This window comes from Drosophila subpulchrella, unplaced genomic scaffold (genome assembly GCF_014743375.2).
Source record: "Drosophila subpulchrella strain 33 F10 #4 breed RU33 unplaced genomic scaffold, RU_Dsub_v1.1 Primary Assembly Seq27, whole genome shotgun sequence".
Lineage (NCBI taxonomy): Eukaryota > Metazoa > Arthropoda > Insecta > Diptera > Drosophilidae > Drosophila > Drosophila subpulchrella.
In genome coordinates, this window is record NW_023665559.1 from 1,040,286 (window position 1) to 1,061,796 (window position 21,511).

General features: G+C 38.0%; 1 protein-coding gene across 3 annotated transcripts in view; it reads left to right on the forward strand.

Annotated features, from left to right (window-relative positions):
- Window positions 1-21,511, forward strand: part of LOC119559635 (rho GTPase-activating protein conundrum) — a 155,618-nt gene that overhangs the window by 109,945 nt on the left and 24,162 nt on the right. The window contains exon 4 of one of the 3 annotated variants that reach the window (XM_037872681.1): window positions 2,679-2,860. The exons of 1 other annotated variant lie outside the window; for it this stretch is intronic. In XM_037872681.1, the coding sequence (XP_037728609.1) occupies window positions 2,679-2,860 (182 nt within the window). The remainder of the gene's footprint in view (window positions 1-2,678; window positions 2,861-21,511) is intronic. One more of the 3 variants, XM_037872678.1, reaches the window with a different exon arrangement.

The following is a 21,511-nucleotide window of genomic DNA, read 5'->3' on the forward strand; positions in this document are numbered from 1 at the left end:
CATTCTCTCGTAGTTCCTGGTCGCCGGTGGTCTCGCACCTTCTACACGTGACTCGCGTTGGGGCTGCCGATTTGGTCTTAGGGAACTTGTTCTCCTGTACGAACGCTTTCTGCTTCTTTTCCAGTCCCTGATACTCGTCGGCTAAGATCATTTGCGTATCCAGATTCGACACCTTGTACGCTCTTAGTGCAGTTACCTCTCGGTGAATAATTGCGTGGCCCCATCATAGTCTTCATGTCGATCATATAGTCCTTAAAAGACTTATTAAAGCCCTGCTTTCGTTGCTTGACTTGATCCGCAAGCTTCGTGAATAAGTCTCTAGGTAGGAAACAGGTGTGGAAGGTCTTTATGAATTCTGCCCATGTTTTCCATTGCTTGTTGTCCGAAATTATCTACTGCAAGCCCTTCCCTTAAGTAATTTCACCATCTCTCGCGGACTCTACTACTTGCTCCAGGAACTCAAATGGTTTTTCCACACCGTCGATCCTGAATGAACACTGGCGGACTTGTTTAGCGACCTTTCCATAGTGTGGCTGGCTGTGTCTCGAGGTCAGCGCTGCTGTTTTTCTATCCTGGCTTAACTCTCTCCCATAGGCCACATTTTGCAGGTTGTTGAAGCTAACGTAGACGTTGTTAACGTGATGCTCAGGCCTGCTGTATTGCGGCCGAGACGTCGACGAGTTTAGGTTCATTTTCCGTCTCTAAATAAAATTCAGAAAAAGCCCTTCTCATGTCGTCTTATCTGACAACCAGGGTAATGTTAATCCTTTTTGCGATAAAGTCCTCTTTCTTGAGGCGGTAAATTCACTTTTTTTCCATTCTGCTTTTGTTGCGATCACTGTCGGGACAATCACGGCGCCAGATGTAACGAATTGATTTTGTTGGTCCGCTCGCTACGAGATTCGCGCGGCTAGCTCAGTAAAATGTGTGTTCGTCTCACCAAGTTCAAGTAAACGTGACCGCCCAGTAGATCAGTGAGGAGGGACAGAATTTAAGGATTTTCTGTGGGGTTATTTCGGTTGGCTTATTACAGTGGGTCGATGATCGCTCACCTCGCCGACTCCGTGATCCTGTAGCGCGGGATGCTCCTGGTGTTGATCGCCTCTGCTTGCTTGCTGTAGAGTTGACTCAATGGCTGCTTGTCTCGTGGGTTAAGGAAACGTCACCGGTCTCAGACTAGGGAGAAAAGGTGCCGCGCTCCAGGGCTACGTCTGTCGAAACAACGACCGCTTGTCCCTTGCTCTATGGCGGGCGGTCCTACTAGGATTTCGTTCAGTTCGCGCTAACAGTTACGGCTGATGCTACCTAGCAGTTCCCTTCTCTTTTCGCCTAGGCTAAACACACGTTCCACTCTAGACGTCGATGCCGATGCCGATGTCCTGTGGGCTCTCCAGGACTACGCCCCTTGAAACAACAATCGATCAACCGCTCGCCCTTCGTGGCTAGTCGCGCCAGGACCTACTCAATTTCCACTTGACTTGGAGTACGGCGGGACACGCCAAAGTAGTGTTTGGGCAAGGCACCCGGAGATTCCTGATGTTACAATCCCGAACGTCTTGACGTAGCGATCTTGTTCCTTCTGGGCTTCCCATGCCGCTGCTTCCGACGACTTGACTTATTGTTGTTGACTTGTTGTTCACTTGATGCGGGTTGACTGATTCTTTGACTTTAAAAGACTGACTGATTTTGATGGGTTGAGTCCTCGTGATCGACTAATCCAATTGCCAGCGCTTTGCGGTCTTTTATAGGGCCTGCGGGAACCGCTTTTTTCCTCTTGCGTACGGCCCGCTGGTACTCTACACTCCAGGTCCAAAGTTCATTGACGTCTTGACGCCGTCCAGCAGACACTCCAGCGGTATGTGGTTCGCAGGAGCGCTAGGATCGCACTTTCTTTCCTGGTCCAAAGTTCACAGCATAGTCCAAAATGCTGTGCCGTTCGGTTATTTACTTTTGCACACGGCACCCTTGAAGTCTCCACTCTCTCTCTCTCCAAAATCGTTCTCCAAACTCTTTTTCTCCAACTTCTCGTTCGATGCTTTCATTGATTCTCTCGACGCTCCCTTGATGTTTCCTCGAAGTTCCCATGACACTCACAGCATCTTGAGTGACCTCATCATCGTCTGCATGTCGATTATGAAGTCCTTAAAGGCTCACTGTAACCCTGCTCCCGTCGCCTGACTTGATTCGCCAGCCCAGAGAAGAAGTCTCTCAGCAAAAAATAGGTGTGGAAGCTTTCTATGAATTCCGCCCAGGTTGCCCATTGCTTGTTGTTGGCAATGAACCATCTCAAAGCCCTATCCTTAAGCAATTTCGGCATCGCAAAAGAAATCATGTCATTGCCGTATGTATTGGCGGACAACTCTACTTGCTCCATTCGACAAGTCTTGTTGTCCTACTTCTCATTCTGCACTTTCTCTTTCACCAACTTGTTCTCCAAACTATAATTTTCTACTTTTTCAATTTCTAACTCGTTCTCGTTCCTTGTTGTTACTAAGCGCTGACACGCCGCTTATCTGGTAACCGGCCGGTCATCCTATATAACTGCCGTGGCATTTTGTGAAGAGTTATTCAGCTCCCCACAAAGTTACGATGAACAGGCATCAAAATGTTGTTCTGAGGGTCCGGTCCAGAAAATGTCTCATATATACTATACCTGCTACATACATTTTTTTTTTCAGGGGTTGGAGGTTTGTTATGCTAAACTGGAGCCTATATTGACTACTTTATCCAAACCACACGCTGAAGCTATTGTACAACGGGTAAGGGCCTTGAATCAAACAGTTCGGGGTCGCACAAAAAGTCGATCAAAGCGTAAGCCTGATATACGAGATGTTTTTCGCGATTTTGATGTAAGTAAAATGTAAGTAAGTATATTCATATTTATATTTCGTGGATCGAACCGTTTATAAATTATGCTAATTAAAAATCAAAATTCTGAAATCTTAAAATATTGCTATGCCTCACAGCAGGTTTTTCGATCGTTCTTAACTTTTCCATCGGTCGAAATTCTTAAAACATATAAAAGAGCTGTAACCCAGAGTACATGGTGAGGTAATACCCTTTTTTACGGTCCTCAATTAACATGCAGAAATGTCTCAATTGAAATACTAAGCATTCTATAAAATTCGACATAATGTGTAATGTGGGACCAGACCCGCAATCGCGACATTTATGTCCTCGATGGACATCGATTTTCTAAGAAATCATCTGACCATGGATAATCAATATAGAACTTTACAAGGCGAATCTTAAAAATCGTTTTCTAAGGGGGGCCATACTTGCTTTTCATTTTTAGAATATGGGATATTACACCTGATGTTGTTGACTGACAGGAAAAAACATCATGGTCATGTTTACTAAACTCGTGATTATAAACAGAAGTAATCTAAATCTGTAAAGCATTAAATAATCTAGTTCGTATTTTTATACCCGTTACTCGTAGAGTAAAAGGGTATACTAGATTCGTCGGAAAGTATGTAACAGGCAGAAGGAAGCGTTTCCGACCCCATAAAGTATATATATTCTTGATCAGGATCACTAGCCGAGTCGATCTAGCCATGTCCGTCTGTCCGTCTGTCTGTCCGCATGAACGCTGAGATCTCGGAAACTATAAGAGCTAGGCTATTGAGATTTGGCGTGCAGATTCCTGAGCTTCTCACACAGCGCAAGTTTGTTTCAGTAGAGTGCCACGCCCACTCTAACGCCCACAAACCGCCCAAAACTGTGGCTCCTACAGTTTTGATGCTAGAATAGACTGAATTTTAACTGAAATGTATTGTTCTCATCAATACCTATCGATTGATAAAAAAAAAGTTTGCCACGCCCATTTTTACGCCCACAAACAGCCCACAAAATTCAAAAAATCGTAAATATGAACGTGGATATCTCGGAAACTATCAAGGATAGAGAATTGGGATCTCAGATTTAGATTCCGTAGCCTTGTACGCAGCGCAAGTTTGTTACGCAAATATGCCACGCCCACTCTAACGCCCTCAAGCCGCCCAAGCCTGTGGTGCCCACAATTTTCATGCTAGATACAAAATTTTAACTGAACTGTATTGGTCTCGTCAATACCTATCGATGGACCCATAACGCTTAAATCTGCCTTCCGCCGATAGGTGGCGCATTTAAATCTCGCTTTGCTGCTTGCATATGTATCTCCATTTTCCTTTGGTCCCTTAAGCTGAGTAACGGGTATCTGATAGTCAAGGTACTTGACTATAGCGTTCTGCCTTGTTTTTTATTAAATCAGTTAAATTTACTCCCAACCACCATATCATACCAGGAATTATAGAATTGGACTAATTATACCCTTGCAGGTATAATGAGGGTATAATGATTTCAGTCAGAAGTTTGCAACGCAGTGAAGGAGACGTTTCCGACCCCATAAAGTATATATATTCTTGATGTCCATGTTCGTCTGTCCGTCCGTTTCTACGCAAACTAGTCTCTCAGTTTTAAAGCTATCGGGCTGAAACTTTTCCAAAAATCATATCTTTTGCAGGTAGTATATAAGGATCGGACAACTATATCTTCTAGCTCCCATAGGAATATTCGGAAAAAAAATTAAAAAAAAAAAAAATCTTTTGGGTTTTTTAACATATAACCTCCTACGCTTGGAAATAACATTTTTTAGTTAGATCTGAATTTCGAATTTAATTTTATCAAAATCGGACGACTATATCATAAAGCTGCCATAGGAACGATCGGAAAATTGGTGGGAAAATAATATGAATCAAATTATAGCTTCGGTGTTTTTATACCCTTGCAGAGGGTATATTGATTTCAGTCAGAAGTTTGCAACGCAGTGAAGGAGACCCATAAAGTATATATATGTATTCTTGTCTGTCCGTCTGTCCGTCCGATTCTACGCAAACTAGTCTCTCAGTTTTAAAGCTATCAGGCTGAAACTCTCCCAAAAGTCGTATATCTTTTGCAGGTAGTATATAAGTCGGAACTAGCCGGATCGGACAACTATATCTTATAGCTCCCATAGGAATAATCGGAAAATAAAATTTTAAAAAATTATATCTTTGATGTTTTTAACATATAACCTCCTAAGCTATGAAATAACATTATTTAACAAGTTTTGAATTTCGAATTAAATTTTATCAAAACCGGACGACTATATCATATAGCTGCCATAGGAACGATCATAAAATTGGTGGGAAAATAATATGAAACAAATTATAGCTTCGATGTTTTTTAACATATAACCTTCTACGCTTAGAAATAAAATTTTTTAATTAGTTCTGAATTTCGAATTTAATTTTATCAAAATCGAACGACTATATCATATGGCTGCCATAGGAACGATCGGAAAATTGGTGGGAAAATAATATACAACAAATTATAGCTTCGGTGATTTTTGACATATTATCTTATACTATTGGGAATATCATTTTTAGTATTTTTAAATTTAATAATTATATCTGCAAGGGTATACAAAATTCGGCTTGCCGAAGTTAACATCCTTTCTTGTTTGACATATTTATAATTTAATAATTATAACTGCAATGGTATACAAACTTCGCCATGCCGAAGCTAACTTTCTTTCTTGTTACTTCTTACGTCTGTATCGGTTGGATAATAAATAAATAAATATTTTTGAGAATATATTTGATCTATGTTTAAAAAAAGAATGCTAGAAAGTCGTGTACGAAAAAAATAATAAAAATACTGCAATCGATTAAAAAAAATTTTTTTTTCGCAAATTTGCCCTATAGAATCTTTAGTAATCTTTACGTTCACAATTTTGTAGTGTTCTTTTTTAAGCATTCATCAAATAATTTTATTTAGGTATGGGACTTGTAGTTCTTCTTGTGCTTTTCAACACTGGCTAAACACACTTCCGTCTCTTTCTTGTTCGCTTATGTGAATGCACTGCAGGTTAGAATGGAGAGAGAGGTAATGCAAAGAGCGTGCAGCCCCCACCCGCGCTCATTGTTTTTCATCTATTTAAAGCTTACATTAACATAATCGAAATTAGATATTTGAAATTGGTATTGAGTTTATTGGAGTTATAGATGGGAAGACAAAAAGGACAAATTGCATAAATTGTTAATTATTCAATAGAAAAAGTTAGCCGCGCACTCTCTTCTCTCTTAACTCCGGCAGCGCTTTTCACTATGCCACACAGTTCGGCCTGAAACTATTTACACACACACATGCATAAATACATTTGTTATTGTTTGGTTCTGACGTGATTGCTATTCTTCTTTGGAAGTTTGTGTGCGTTCGAATGGGCGTGGATAGCTTTTTTTAGGTCAATCGATAGGTATTGGCGAGACCAATACATTTTAGTTTATTTAGTTTTGTTAGCTTTAAAACTGTGGGCGCCACGGTTTGGCGTGGTGTGTGGGCGTTAGAATGGGCGTGGCTCTTTGCTGAGAACATGGCTAGATCGACTCGGCTAGTGATCCTGATCAAGAACATATATATACTTTATGGGGTCGGAAACGCTTCCTTCTACCTGTTACTTACTTTCCGACAAATCTAGTATATCCTTTTACTCTACGGGTTAAACCGTTACCCATCAAAAATATTTAGTCAAAATGTAAAGAATTTGTCCAAATTTCTGTATGACAAACCAGTTTATATTCGGAAATCTAACGGCACATTCTAAAATAGAATGCAACGCGGGAACTCGCGTTCATTTTTGCGGCTGCAGCTGCATTTATGTATCTTTTCTCAAAACAAAAGTGAAATTCAAAGTGGTCAGACGTTCGCAAAAGTTCACTGAATTTAGTTATTTTAAATGCTTTCTAAAGTTTAATGTATTTACCATAATACATTGGTTTTATGAAATTTAACTGACCGATTAATGGATTAACCCTATTCTTGTCTATTTTGTGAATGTCTTTTATGTTTTTTTGGAGTTTTAGTTGTGATCCCACAAAAAAAAATATTGACGCCGTCTAGTGTTTCCCAAGGGCATATTTTCTCTATTGTGCTTTTGTCTTGTCCTCGTCGTTCGCGTTTGTAATGTTGTTACTAACTCATTTGTAAGATTTTTATACCCGTTACTCGTAGAGTAAAAGGGTATACTAGATTCGTCGGAAAGTATGTAACAGGCAGAAGGAAGCTTTTTCGACCCCATAAAGTATATATATTCTTGATCAGGATCACTAGGCGAGTCGATCTAGCCATGTCCGTCTGTCCGTCTGTCCGTCTGTCCGTCTGTCTGTCCGTCCGGATGAACGCTGAGATCTCGGAAACTATAAGAGCTAGGCTATTGAGATTCGGCGTGCAGATTCCTGAGCTTCTTACGCAGCGCAAGTTTGTTTCAGTAGAGTGCCACGCCCACTCTAACGCCCACAAACCGCCCAGAACTGTGGCTCCTACAGTTTTGATGCTAGAATAAAAATTTAAACTGAAATGTATTGTTCTCATCCATACCTATCGATTGACCCAAAAAAAGTTTGCCACGCCCACTTTAACGCCCACAAACCGCCCACAAACTTCAAAAAATCGTAAATTTGATCGCGGATATCTCGGAAAATACCAAAGATAGAGAAATGGGATTTCAGATTTAGATTCCGTTGGCTTGAGCGCAGCGCAAGTTTGTTACGCGAATATGCCACGCCCACTCTAACGCCCACAAACCGCGAAAGCCTGCGGCGCCCACAATTTTCATTATAGATACAAAATTTTAACTGAAATGTATTGGTCTCGTCAATACCTATCGATTGAACAGAAAAAATTTTACCACGCCCACTATAACGCCCACAACGCTTAAGTCTGTCTACCGCCGGTAGGTGGCGCATTTTAATCTCGCTTTGCTGCTTCCATATCTCCATTTTCCTTTGGTCCCTTTAGCTGAGTAACGGGTATCTGATAGTCGAGGTGCTCGTCTATAGCGTTCTTCCTTGTTATTTTTTCATTTCATTGGAATTTACTTATTAGGCGATTCTCATAAGTGTGTGTTTGCATGTCAATATATCTTAAAAAGGAACCAACTCTGGAAGATTAAAAAAATTTTTCGAAGTTATGAAAGAGCACATTGAAATCAATGTTTACATTCCTGAGTTAAGCCAACTACCAAAACGTATTGGTTACATTTGTAAAATAATTCTTGGGAAGGCTGCAATTATGCAATATCAATCAAGTTGGCTGAATAAATTCAAAACAATTGTATTGACCTTTAGTCACGAGGTGTCTCAGGAAGTGCCAATCTTGGACAGCCGAAAATTAAATTTTCAGAGTGTTCGAATGGAGCAAGCCGACGAAGGATTGCTGAAATAGCGAAAACAGAAGACTCTGCAGCTTCCTTGCTTCGATCGTGCATATTGTCTTCAGGGCCAAAGTATTGCCAAGCCAATGTTGACGAAGTCTTCTCGCTTTTTGTAGAGTCCAATTTATCAAAACTTCAATATTTGCTCATTCGTAAGTTTATAAATTCGCTAGTATCATTTGATGTATTGCCGAGTTACGAGCAGGTGTCAAAAGATCTGCGTTACTGAGGCAAAGCTGAAGTTCAACTTCAAAGCTGACTTAACCACAAAGCTTCCCGGATTTTAAAAATAACGGACGATTCGGTCAAAAACTTAATTTTGCTAGGAAAATAGAGATTTGATGGTATTACCGGTCTTTCTGAATTCAAACAGAATGCGCTTTACAATAATTTGGACGTCTCTAGTCTGTTTACTACGTCATAAGTACAATTGCAGCTGATTACCAATTTAAATGATCCCAAGGGCCATAAAATAATTTGGAAAAATCCCCGACCTTCATGTACACGCTTCTGCAGACCAATTAGGTTCCAATTTCCAAAGAAATCGGCTCAATTAGCTTTAAACGAAGAAAGGCATTATAAGGATCGAATTGATAAGTTAAAGCATACTGCATATTATATTGGCAATAAAGTAATCGATGTTAAACACAGCTTGCAATTGACCATGTTAGATGCGAAAATATGTAATGCCCTTAGCGACACGTCTGCAGCCAAATGTTACATTTGTAAAGCAATGCCAACAAATGAACGATTTAGAAAAGTGTTTGGGTTTCGCATATGTTTTGCACGTTGCCTACAGATTGGACCAAAAAAGTTGGCGAATTTTTACCAAATAAGGAAAACAGCCCCTTTCTTTCTTTAAGAAAAAAAGGATCCAAGAAGACTTCAAGGCAAAAATGGGTATAATAGTGGACCAACCTAGAAGTGAAGGTAGCTGGAATTCAAATGATGAAAATACTGCAAAAATTTTTTTCAATAATTCTGAATTATCAGCTTAAAATACTGGCTTAGGTGAACGCAAATTTATACGATGTTTAAAATTGCTCCAGGCCATGTCATCGGGGTACAGGATTAATGCTAACAAATTTCGACTATATGGTCTTGACACTGCCAAAAAGTTGCTAAGTTTTTATTACTGGTACTACTTCCCGCCCTCAGTACACAAAGTTTTAATCCACGGTGCAGATGTGATTAATTAATTATCGGGATCGTGAAACATAAAATATATAGAAAGCAGAATACAAGGAAAATATATCGAGTTGCAACAAATACAAACTTCATAAACACACTCATTATACCCGTCACTCGTAGAGTAAAAGGGTATACTAGATTCGTCGGAAAGTATGTAACAGGCAGAAGGAAGCGTTTCCGACCCCATAAAGTATATATATTCTTGATCAGGATCACTAGCCGAGTCGATCTACCCATGTCCGTCTATCCGTCCGAGCGGATGAAGGCTGAGATCTTGGAATTAAAATTTGGCATGCAGATTCCTGAGCTTCTTACGCAGCGCAATTTTGTTTCAGCCACGCCCGCTCTAACGCCCACAAACCGCCCAAAACTGTGGCTCTTACAGTTTTGATGCTAGAATGAAAATTTTAACTGAAATGTATTGTTATCATCAATACCTATCGGTTGACCCAAAAAAATTTGCCACGCCCACTCTAACGCCCATAACGCTTAAATCTTTCTACCGCCGGTAGGTGGCGCATTTCAGTCTCGCTTCGCTGCTTGCTTATCTCCATTTCCCTTTGGTCCCTTTAGCTGAGTAACGGGTATCTGATAGTCGAGGTACTCGACTATAGCGTTCTTCCTTGTTTTTTCTTCTAATCCTTTTGATGAAGTCTTTATTAGATTTGTTAGATGAATTAGATTAATTATTCATTCTTCCTTTGTTTTTTTTTAATTGTTATGACTCCTGTTATGTTTTAAAAAAGTGTCTTATTACTAAAATAATTGGCTTATCTTTAAAACAGGTACTTATTTGTCTTTGCAAATATTGCTATGGCAGCTATATGATATTGTTTTCCTATTTAAACTGAATTTGGAAAGCATGATAATACACAATCCGTGAGTTTGGTTTACTTATCTTGAAAAACAAAAAAGTTGTTCATATTATTGCTTATTTCTATCCGATCGTTCCTATGGCAGCTATATTTCTTATTACACATTTGAAATATATTTTTTAGAATTTTTGTGTAAACCTTTGTTGTTATCAAGATGTACTTATGGCCGGGGCTCCATAAAAGCCCAACCACTGTGCAGTGAAGACAAGACCAGCCAGTTGGAAGCAGTTAGGACAGGTCCTTTTCTTCAAAAAGACTACGTGATTACTGTGGACGGCAGTTCACTTAGTGACAAAGCGAGTGCTGCCATTTTGTCCTTTTTCTGGACAGATCTGACCTTTTTTATACCCTTGCAGAGGGTATAATGATTTAAGTCAGAAGTATGCAACGCAATGAAGGAGACGTTTTCGACCCCATAAAGTATATATATTCTTGATCAGCATGACTAGACGAGTCGATTTAGCCATGTCCGTCTGTCCGTCCGTTTCTATGCAAACTAGTCTCTCAGTTTTAAAGCTATCGGGCTGAAACTTTCCCAAAAATCGTATTTCTTTTGCAGGTAGTATATAAGTTGGAACCAGCCGGATCGGATCACTATGTCTTATAGCTCCCATAGGAATAATCGGAAAAAAAAATTTAAAAAATTATATCTTTGGTGTTTTTTAACATATAACCTTCTAAGTTTGGAAATAACATTTTTTAACTAGTTTTGAATTTCGAAATACATTTCATCATAATCGGACGATTATATCATATAGCTGTCATAGGAACGATCGGAAAAATGGTGGGAAAATAATATGAAACAAATTAAAGCTTCGGTGTTTTCTAACATATAACCTCCTACGCTTGGAAATAACATTTTTTAATTTGTTCTGAATTTCGAATTTTATTTTATCAAAATCGGAAGACTATATCATATAGCTGCCATAGGAACGTTCGGAAACTTGGTGGGAAAATAATATGAAACAAATTGTAGCTTCGGTGTTTTTTGACATATTATCTTATACTATTGGGAATATCATTTTTTGTATTTTTAAATTTAATAATTATAGCTGCAAGGGTATACAAACTTCGGCTTACCGATGTTAACTTCCTTTCCTGTTCAAACTGCCTCAGCCGGAAATAAATTGCAACATCTTCTGTCCGAAAATCTGTCTTTTTTTTGCTTTTCAAATTAAGCTTTTAAGTTTTTTAAAAATGGACCTTTGGGTATCGTTTGACAGTTCCAAATAGCCATCGTTTTGTGCTTTCAGTATGGTCAGACAACCTTTGGACCCATCACTATTTCATTCCACTTTTAAGATGCCTAAGGAAAATTTTAAGCAAAAGCTCAGTTAATCGTGGATAAAGCAATCCGAATTTAAAAACTTGAATTGTTGCAAACTTAGCTTTAATTTGAAAATTGATCAAGCAAATGAGCTCATTTTTCCACCTAAGCTAAAGGTTGAAGTTTGTATACAGGAAGCGGCACTATCCAGTTGGTCATTTGTCGGGAATATGTAAAAGTCATCTTTGAGCAACCGATGTCTTTTTGTAAAATGTCCTTTTGAAAGTGAGTAATGGCAGTTTTATTCTTCTGCTAAAATACAATACTCCGCTTAAAAGTTATTTAAACAAATTTTTGGAGGAGTTCCCTCTCTTTCTTTGTCTTATAATCTGCCTGCACTCGGCGCTCTCAGAGATAAATTTCGGCCGGTCCGTTATTTTTTTTTTGCGTCTCTCCGTTATGTTCGGCTAGCGACTAATATTTCGGCGGAAAAATTTTCGTGGAGCAGCGACATGTGAATGCCCTAATATTTTAGGAGCATTATTGTATATCGAAAATAAACAACTTATATTGTTTTATAAAAGTAAATTATTTGATTATAGTAAAATTAAATAATTCGGATTTACTTATAATGTTATGTTTACTTATTATACATTTTTATTACAATATTTTTTTTAGTGTAGTTATAGAAAATTAGTCCGTTAAAATTGATTTAAGCATTTAAAACATTTCAGTAATAACATTTTTAAAAAATTCGTATTGTATTTTTTACTTAAGAAGTACAAATTATATAGTCGGATATATTTCGCCTTAGAAAGAGTATAAGTGCAGTGGCACGCGCCAAAAGCGAAGAGAAAACAAAAGAAATCAAGTAAATGGGTGAGAAGACTTGGTGCATTCTGTTTGAGTGATTGAAAGGGAAGCATCCATTTAATTTGTGCGCAGCAGAGTTACTTTAATCGTTAAGTTAATATAATATAGTCAGGTAAGTGCTACATTAAGTTTAAGATGTTGTGCATTGATCTTAGTTTAAAGTACGTAAATTTTGAAGGTATTCAATGGGTTCCGTTAGCCGAAAGTGGATGATGAAATGTTTAGTGCCAAAAAAATCCCGCAAAGGGTTTATACACAGCTCTAAAAGGTAAATATTCAAATAAACAAGTAAAACCCATTTTTTAATCATATGCCCATACATTTTTTCAGGAGCGTTGGCCAAGGACTCCAAAGACCCAGACAAATGTTTCAGAAAGGCGATGACGAACGTGAAAAACAAACTAACAAAACAAAAAAACAGAAATACTAACAATAATTGTCCCCTTATTGAAAATCTAAATAATTTGATTTAATTAAAATGAATTAAAATGTAATTAAAATTGTATGTACTAAAAATTCTATATTTTCATAAGTGTAAACTCATGGGATAAATTCTGAATTTCACGAGTGATTTCACTTGGGACGTGTCACTTGCAAGTGATTTCATAAGTGAAAGCTCATGAAAAAATTCTGATTTTTACATGTGATTTCACTTGGGTGCCGGTGACATGTCCCGTGACAAGCCATAAAAAAATGGGTATAAGGAACAAGTTAAATCCCGTGGGACTTCGAAAAGCTTTTATTTGAATTTCCACTTGTGAAAATGCGGACATCCCATACATTTTTCTATATGGAGCGTTACTTGTGCAAGAGGACATGTCCCACGTGATTCACAAGTGAAACTTTTTTTTTGGAACTAAAGGGTTTGAACAGAACTTTTCGTTTTTCTTTGATCCTTTAACAACTTAGATAGAGCGAACCAACTGAACGCTTGCTCATTGAGGGTCAGCAGAAGAGCGAAAAAACGAAAGTCTCGTCGTAAACGGTGTTTTGTGGTCAGTGCCTTTTTAACAACGCCTAGCAATAACTTTAACATATTTATTAGATCTAAACATTAAGCTTTACAACTATTAGGTTTACAAGTAGACTGATAATTCGCACATACACTCATATAAATGCAAAATACTTTTATTTTCTTCGCTCGTTGAAAAACGGTCAGCGAATAAGCAGAGCAAAAAAGGAAACGCGAAATTGGTTTTTGGTTGAGCACAGACCGTTCGTTCAAGAGACACTGGTGGTTCTTGTCGGACTTTTTGCGCAAAAGTTGCGCAAAAAACTGTTTCATGGTGACTGCAAGTAACGGTCAACTGTTATTTGCTAGCTTTGCTAAATACAATAGATTTAAAGTTATAGCTAAATGTTTTATTTTTTTTTAACCATTTTTGCTTATTTTCACAAATTTGGTTCTAACGATTTCTTTTACTATTTACTATTTAGCCATTGAGATTTCGCAACTTTACCGTTTGGAAGTTATTGAGCGATAAAAAGCGCAACCTATTTCATTCCAGTCTGAAAATGTGCATGTGCCCCAGAAATCGCGAAAAATACGCTCTAGGAACTGCGATCTCGTCATGTCTCGTCAAAAATTCCAAATAATTGTCGATATCTCTTAACGTGCCGACAATGTATTTTCAATTATATTATTAAGAATTTGCGTAATTTGTTTGTAAAATAATTTTGACTAAAAAGTGAAGCTAAAAGTAAAAACCCTATTCAATTTATTTTCCAATTCCAATATTCCAATTTGTCCAATTCAAAGAAATATATACAAGTACTAACAAGATCTTTAGCAACAGTTCTTGGTACTTTGTGTTTTTTCTTTTGCGCCTTATGAATGTGACATTATCATATTTCCAACATTACCTTTTACGTTATCGTGACAAACATCCAATAACAAAAAAAATAATTATTTTTTGTTGATTTTTGTCAATTAGAAATGGAACAACTTAATCTGTTCACTTTAAACCCAGAACTAAAGTAGACATTTTTTTTTTAAGTTTACAGTTAAATTGGTATTCCATTACTGTACATTTTCAACCTCTTTGTGACGACTATAATGCACTGTGTCACGTCTTACTGTTTGATAGCCCTAATGCAACTAGTAACTATGTATTTTTTATGTATAAACTTATGTATTTTCTATCTTCCAATAATTTGTAAATTTCTATGTTACTAGCCATTCTATGTGAGCATGTATTTTAAACTGTCTATTGTTAAGTCGTCTTTTTCCATGTCCGCGATTTCGTTTACTTGCCCAAATCGGTTTAGGGCTCCGCGCGTAACAAGCATTGCTTGGTGTCGTAAGGGCCACTTGTTTGTACTGACCATAGTGCATCAACTTCGAAGAATATTTGAAGGAAAAATAAATAATTTTCACATCTGCATAGAGTTTTAGTGTGTATATATCAGTTTGTCACCTTACCCTAAAACTTTAAAAAGTGAACAAAATATTGGCTTACACTAAGAGCTGTTGTATTTAACTCCTCTGGAATCTTACCATCAAACTTTTACAGGAATATGCTCAATAGATGTCAGCAACTTTCTGCCTTCAAAATTTTGAAACATTTTAATTTTTGGAAAAGTGAAATTCAAGAAATCGAAATATGGCAAAGATAAAATATTACACATACTTCTAAAGAGACGAACTATTTAAATAACAAATATTATCCATTACATACCATGCCATAGCCATACCTTAGAAAAACGATAAAATGGTTTGAAAACGTTTGAATTTGAAAAATATAAAGCTTGGAAAATATTTTCCTAAATATATATATATTTATATATATAATATATATACATATACATAACCTTCGATGTCGGAACTTACGGATAATAAATTAGAAAAAAACCAAAACCACAACCATTTTCAGGAACGTAATAGAAAAAATTAAAATATAGCATTCATTTAATTGCAATATGTCTGCCTAATGTAACAATACTATAAAAAAAACGACGTTCCCGGCTCACTTTAAGGTGGTATTTCAAGCAATTCTAAATTAAAAACGGAACCTGAATGTGAATCGCTACTTTCAACGAAACTTTTACATGTATAAGATTACTCCCAACGAACGCACGGAAATACTCAGTTATCCAAAAATATATTTTGTTGATGCCAATGCAATGAAGCGGCCCAAATAATTCTGGCTATGATAATGAGCAAGGTGCTTTCATGTACCGTATTATCACGTGGCATATCTTTACGAAATGCTTAAGATACTTGGAGTAGGCAATTTTAAACAGGTTATTAAAGCGTATGATCAACAAGATTCAGGAGCATTTTGCCTTACAAATAGGGGTTTCATCGTCAGTTACAAGAAGATAATCGCATACCTTATCATTTACGTCGCCACGGAAAATATAATTTTATGAAAATTATACACATATTTGAATACTTTTTATTTCGCAATCATACTTGCGGTTCATATGAGCTTGTTACGTGGGCATATATTAGTGCCCGAGTTCTGACAGGGACTTGGGCCGAGGTAGAGGCGTCCGATGTTCAGGCACCATTATCCGGCCTAAGCTACGTCGTATTTGGGTCGTGGGATTTTGGTAAGCCTCTCTCCTCTCCAACATAACGAGAATAAATATTTAAAATGCTTGGAAAATATTATTAGTCCGTAAAGTTCGTCAGTCGTCAGTCCACACTACCCATCAAGCATAGCTGTCAATACGATCGGGCCTTCACACATTCGTTTGCCAATTCGTCGCGGGCGTTGCCATACGATCCCCTATTGTCAAAGTTGTCCGTCAAAAGTTATGTCATTATCTAGCACTCCATAGTTTTCATTTCTTTTTCACATTATAAATTTATTGAGTAATATATATCGGCGTGCGCCGTGGTTGAGTAATATAATATTGGCTTATGCATATGAAATTAATTTAATTGTCAATTATTTTTATTAGCGGAAAGTATCGAATTCACCACTTCTTAAGGAGCACATATCAGCAAGACGCTGACTATTCACGACTACAACCGTCGCTCTGAGGGCTTTTGCAATTGTACATATAATTCATAGGCTGATACTCGCCGCTGAAAAGTTAATGTTTAATTAGTATAAAAAAAGTACGTTTATAAAAATTATGTTTAGTAATCTAATTGATTATGTAGTTACGGTTATATATTAGGAATTAATTCTTGAGCTTAACTATGAACGCATTGCCCAATAATGTATTTTTATCTAAGCGAGAAAGAACAATTACATTTGGTACATTAGAGATAACAATCGGTTTTTCTGTCTTGTTGCAATGTATACGTGGTAAAAAAATCAGGACGGAAGGGGTCAATGTATGAATTTTCCAACTCGGTTATAGTTATTGGTAAACTGACTTTTGACAATAAATATTGAATTCTTGAATTGAACTGTGGATCCTTGCTAATCGTACTTTCTAAAGCTTGTTTAATAACCATGATGCACGGATATATACATATATATATAGATATATTTTAAATTGGAAACCTCGTTCCGACACTCTTACCCTCCTTTTAATCCTGGTCGATGAGATCCCGACGCTCTGGATCCTGGGCTTTGGGAGAAGTTACAATGGGCTTATATATATATGTATATATATATATATGCGATATTAGTTGGCGGTTCACAAAAACATAACACAAAAACTACGTTACAAAAAAAAATAACACTATGGGAGTTTAAATATGTATCGTATGGGAGTTCCACTAAGGCACAAGTCAGTTCTAATGCTCGGGCTGGGGCAGGTCGGTGCAGCTCCATTTTCTTGTTCAACGTATTTGTTGGTCGTTTGTACACCTTAATGACTTTTAGGATGACCAGGACCAGGAGTAGTCCAACGACAAGCTGCAGCGTTGTGTTGACATCCTGGATATCGTGCTTATGATCGATGATCTACACTGTGTTTACCACGTTGGCGGTACTATCGGCCACATTGGATGTTTTGCTACCCATCTTGGGGTCCTTAGGCCAGATACGTAGTTCACCTGTACTTTACGTCCTTTAGAGTTTGCAGGTGGACTTCCTTCATGATGCAGTCGTTCGCAGGACCGGTAATCAGTGCATTTTTTTGTGTAAATTTGATCCTTGGGAAACGGTCAAGACATCCTTCTGGACACCAGTCTTCTTCCAGTCGTGGTCTGCGCCGATGGGAGTTGTACTTCTAAACCACTAACAGAGAGATCATAACAAATTCTGTCTGTCTTCTCTATTTGGATAGGATCATTTATACCGGACTAGAGCTTTCGCTAGCCTCTCATACTGGATGAATTAACTAGGTGATCCCACCTGGGGGTACTGTTTCTCTATTTCCCCTATTTGAGGAGTCAATGGCCGGCTGGTGCACTTTGCAAGCTACCGGAGTATGGTTACCAGCACGTAGATCGTGGTCGATGTTCTGGCCACGCGACACCCGAGATCTACCGAATTGCATACTTGTCATTTGTGCCCCTACCTCCGACTCATAATGTTGTTTCGCTGGGTGAATCTATGTATGGGGACGTACGTAACAAGCTGCTCAGTATTAAGCTTTAGGAACTGATTAAGAAAAATGGATTCAAGGGCTTCAGTTTGCAGTTGGTATCAAAGATTGCACACTCTCTACTTCAATGTTTGGATGCACTATATTAAAATATATTCATTGCGATATGTAAGCAGAAAATGTGTTATTAACACAACAGGGTCGTTCTGGTATAAAGGTAATTAACTTTGGGTCATCCTGTTTCGAGAATCAGCGTATATACACATAGGTACAGTCACGCTTTTATCGCGATCCTGAGGTAATTTTAGGGGTGAAATATGGCAGAGCCATCGACATGTGAACGTTGGGTTGTACTCTAGCAGAGCTGCTATCGGAACATGCATTTTTTCCTGGTGAAAATCAAAGCGACCCATTGGGTTGCAATATAATTATTGAAGTCTTGGCAATGCCAAATAAAACAAGGAAGAACGCTATATTCGAGTACCTCGACTATCAGATACCCGTTACTTAGCTAAAGGGACCAAAGGAAAATGGAGATATGCAAGCAGCAAAGCGAGATTGAAATGCGCCACCTACCGGCGGTAGACAGATTTAAGCGTTGTGGGCGTTAGAGTGGGCGTGGCAAAGTTTTTTTTGTATCAATCGATAGGTATTGACGAGACCAATACATTTCGGTTTTTTTTTATCTAGCATGAAAATTGTGGGCGCCACAAGCTTGAGCGGCTTGTGGGCGTTATAGTGGGCGTGACATATTCGCGTAACAAACTTGCGCTGCTTACAAGGCTACGGAATCTAAATCTGAGATCCCAGTTCTCTGTCTTTGATAGTTTCCGAGATATCCACGTTCATACTTACGATTTTTTTAAGTTTGTGGGCGGTTTGTCGGCGTTAGAGTGGGCGTGGCAAACTTTTTTTTGGTCAATCGATAGGTATTGATGATAACAATACATTTCAGTTAAAATTTTTATTCTAGCATCAAAACTGTAGAAGCCACAGTTTTGGGCGGTTTGTGGGCGTTAGAGTGGGCGTGGCATATTCGCGTAACAAACTTGCGATGCGCTCAAGCCTACGGAATCTAAATCTGAAAGCCCATTTCTCTATCTTTGATAATTTCCGAGATATCCGCGTTCATATTTACGATTTTTTGAAGTTTGTGGGCGGTTTGTGGGCGTGGCAACCTTTTTTGGGTCAATCGATAGGTATTGATGAGAACAATTTATTTCAGTTAAAATTTTAGCTCTAGCATCAAAACTGTATGAGCCACCGTTTTAGGGGGTTTGTGGGCGTTAGAGTGGGCTTGGCACTCTGCTGAATCAAACTTGCGTAAGAAGCTCAGGAATCTGCACGCCAAATCTCAATAGCCTAGCTCGTATAGTTTCCGAGATCTCAGCGTTCATCCGGACAGACAGACAGACAGACGGACAGACAGACAGACAGACGGACATGGCTAGATCGACTCGGCTAGTGATCCTGATCAATAATATATATACTTTATGGGGTCGGAAACGCTTCCTTCTGCCTGTTACATACTTTCCGACGAATCTAGTATACCCTTTTACTCTACGAGTAACGGATATAATAAGGAAGAACGCTATAGCCAAGTACCTCGACTATCAGATACCCGTTACCCAGCTAAAGGGGTCAAAGGGAAATGGAGAAATTTTTTTTTTTTGGATCAATCGATAGGTATCGACGAGACCAATAAATTTCAGTTTTTTTTCCATTTTTTATCTAGCATGAAAATTGTGGGCGCCACAGGCTTGGGCGGTTTGTGGGCGTTAGAGTGGGAGTGGCATATTCGTGTAACAAACTTGCGCTGCCCTCAAGGCTACGGAATCTAAATCTGAAATCTTTATTCTCTATCTTTAATATTTTCCGAGATATCCGCGTTCATATTTACGATTTTTTGAAGTTTGTGGGCGGTTTGTGGGCTTTAAAGTGGGCGTGGCAAACTTTTTTTTTGAGTCAATCGATAGGTATTGATGAGAACAATAAATTTCAGTTAAAATTTTAACTTTAGCGTCAAAAATGTAGGAGCCACAGTTTTGGGCGGTTTGTGGGCGTTCAAGTGGGCGTGGCACGCTGCCGAAACAAAATTGCACTGCGTAAGAAGCTCAGGAATCTGCAAGCCAAATTTTAATTCCAAGATCTCAGCCTTCATCCGCTCGGACGGATAGACGGACAGACGGACATGGGTAGATCGACTCGGCTAGTGATCCTGATCAAGAATATATATACTTTATGGGGTCGAAACGCCTCCTTCTGTGACAGAAGTTCTGTCTGTTACATACTTTCCGACGAATCTAATATACCCTTTTACAATTATTTGAGTAAAGCCTAATGAAAATCTTAGGGAAGTTTGCTTTTATCATATAAATAAAAACCCTAACACAGGATTGTAAAAAAAAACCTACACCTCCTTAAGCACTCTAAAAAATTCGAAACAATATGTAATTGTTTTTAAAGCAGGGCCGTCCCCACAACCAGTTCTGCCAACACTCTGCTTCAAAGACCTGACAGATCCGTCAAATTAAAGTGGGAAAAAAGGACAAATATTAAAAAAAAAACGACAAAAAACCTTACGTTAGTTAATCATTAGTAAATTTATTATTTTATTTTGTTAGAGTATTGAAATTATTTTTTACTGGAATCTTTTAAATCTGATAAATCTGCTTGCTTACACATCTTGAAAGTCGACAGAAATTGTGATGGGTAAAGAAGTTGTGTGACCAATGGTGTGCGAAATGGTTTCTAAGCTTACGCACTGTTGAGGTTGATTAAACATATTGTGTTCATATAGGTGTCCCTGGCTTGGATGGAAAGTCCGTTGTTATTTTGACTTAAGTTTTCCTGCCAAAAACATTTCGGTATGTTTTGTCAATTTTGTATTCATTATGACCGAGATACGAGAGTTGACAAAGTCGGGGAGCATGAGTTATTTTTTAAGAAACTTTGAGGACGTTTCGCAAGGTCCAAAACTCAACCAAAAAAATGTTAGTTTCTAATACATTTTTGTACACTTAAACCAGCCATGTGAAGGGGTGAGAACAAGATTTCGTTTTATCGACCACACTAGTGACCTTACATACACCGATCGGTATTCAGAACTATAGAACGACACCCAAAAGTCCATTTAATGTGGCCATCAGTAAATAAGTTCGATTAAAAGGAAATAATTAATTCAGTTCGAAAGGCAAAAAAGGGACAAGATATGTTTGAATTTTTTATGGCTGAGGCAGTTTGAAATAGGACAGATCTGTCCGGTAAAAGGACAAAACGGCAGCACTGCCCACAACCCCAAATGGAATATCCTCGATAGACAGTGATTCCTTAAAAACCAACGTGACTTAGGTTGAACACCATATAACTTTGCAATGTGAATCTGAAAACAACTCGAGGATAATATTTTTATATTATAGAATGATATATATAATAGATATGCATATTCTAGAGTTTGCAGATTTTCTTTTTTTTATTTATAATTAAATGATTTAACAGAATACATTGATGAAAAAATGTTGGTGATACAGTAATTTCAATAAAAAAACAAGAAAGGAAGTTAACTTCGGCTTGCCGAAATTAAATTTAAAAATACAAAATATGATATTATCAATAGTA